This window comes from Quercus lobata, chromosome 8 (genome assembly GCF_001633185.2).
Source record: "Quercus lobata isolate SW786 chromosome 8, ValleyOak3.0 Primary Assembly, whole genome shotgun sequence".
Classification (NCBI taxonomy): Eukaryota; Viridiplantae; Streptophyta; class Magnoliopsida; order Fagales; family Fagaceae; genus Quercus; species Quercus lobata.
The window spans coordinates 22,151,854-22,152,727 of record NC_044911.1 but is presented as its reverse complement, the minus strand read 5'-3'; the positions used below and the strand labels follow the sequence as shown (position 1 = coordinate 22,152,727).

The following is an 874-nucleotide window of genomic DNA, read 5'->3' as shown; positions in this document are numbered from 1 at the left end:
ACTCAATTGACACCTCCTGATATTTCTAACTAGATTCCACAATTATCGAATTATCAAATCAAAAAAAAATAAATATTATGTAGTTCTTCACCAAAAAAAGAAAAAAAAGAAAAAAAAAAGGCAGATTCGAAACTCATCCATGGAATTATATGAAGAGAGAGACAGAAGACTTAAACCCAAAAAAGGCAATTGACCCGAGCAAAATCTATCTCATGTTGATAGTTCTTAATTATGATAATATAGCCATAAAATTTCCAAAAAAAGAAAAAAAAGAAGAAAAAAAAAGCATCTTTACCTTTCTATGGAAGAGAGATCAAATTGTACAATTAAAAAGCAAGATGTCTAGTTGTGATTGAGAACCATGCATCCAATTCCAAAACCCACCAATTGATACAAGAAAATGAACTTTCTTCAGGAAGAAGACCCCGAAACTCTTGGTGAAGTAAGAGGAAACAAAGGCAAAAGCTGTGGCTCAGCGTCTCTAGGAGTTGTGATCGGTGATGGATGCAAGTAAAACTTTTTCTCAGCGATGGCTTTCTCTTCCTCTGAGGAGCTTCCAAGAGAAGGTGAGGAGGATTTGTCAAAAGGGTCTTCACCATTTAATGGGGTAACAGGGCTAAGAGCAAGTGAAGGAAAGTCAAGCAGACTTGGAGACAGAATCTCAGGCTTATTACGTGGCGAGAACCCAGCTGTCTGATGAGCAAAATTAGGTATCAAAGTGTTGATCATGAGGCTGTTTTTGAGGTTGTTCCTTCTCTCATAGAGTTTGAAGCCTTGTTGTTTCTTTTGTGGAGTTCTGATGGGTGGTATGCTATGGTGGTGATGGTGGTTTTTTGATGATGATGATGATGATTGTGGTAGTGGATCTTTTGAA

At 37.1% G+C, this 874-nt stretch overlaps 1 protein-coding gene across 1 annotated transcript in view; it reads right to left on the bottom strand.

The window, feature by feature from the left end:
* Positions 1 to 210: 210 nt before the first annotated feature.
* LOC115957881 (VQ motif-containing protein 4-like) overlaps positions 211 to 874 on the bottom strand; it is a 14,086-nt gene continuing 13,422 nt past the window's right edge. Inside the window, exon 2 of the mRNA XM_031076219.1 lies at positions 211 to 866. Coding sequence (XP_030932079.1) covers positions 412 to 866 — 455 coding nt within the window. The 3' untranslated portion in view covers positions 211 to 411. The remainder of the gene's footprint in view (positions 867 to 874) is intronic.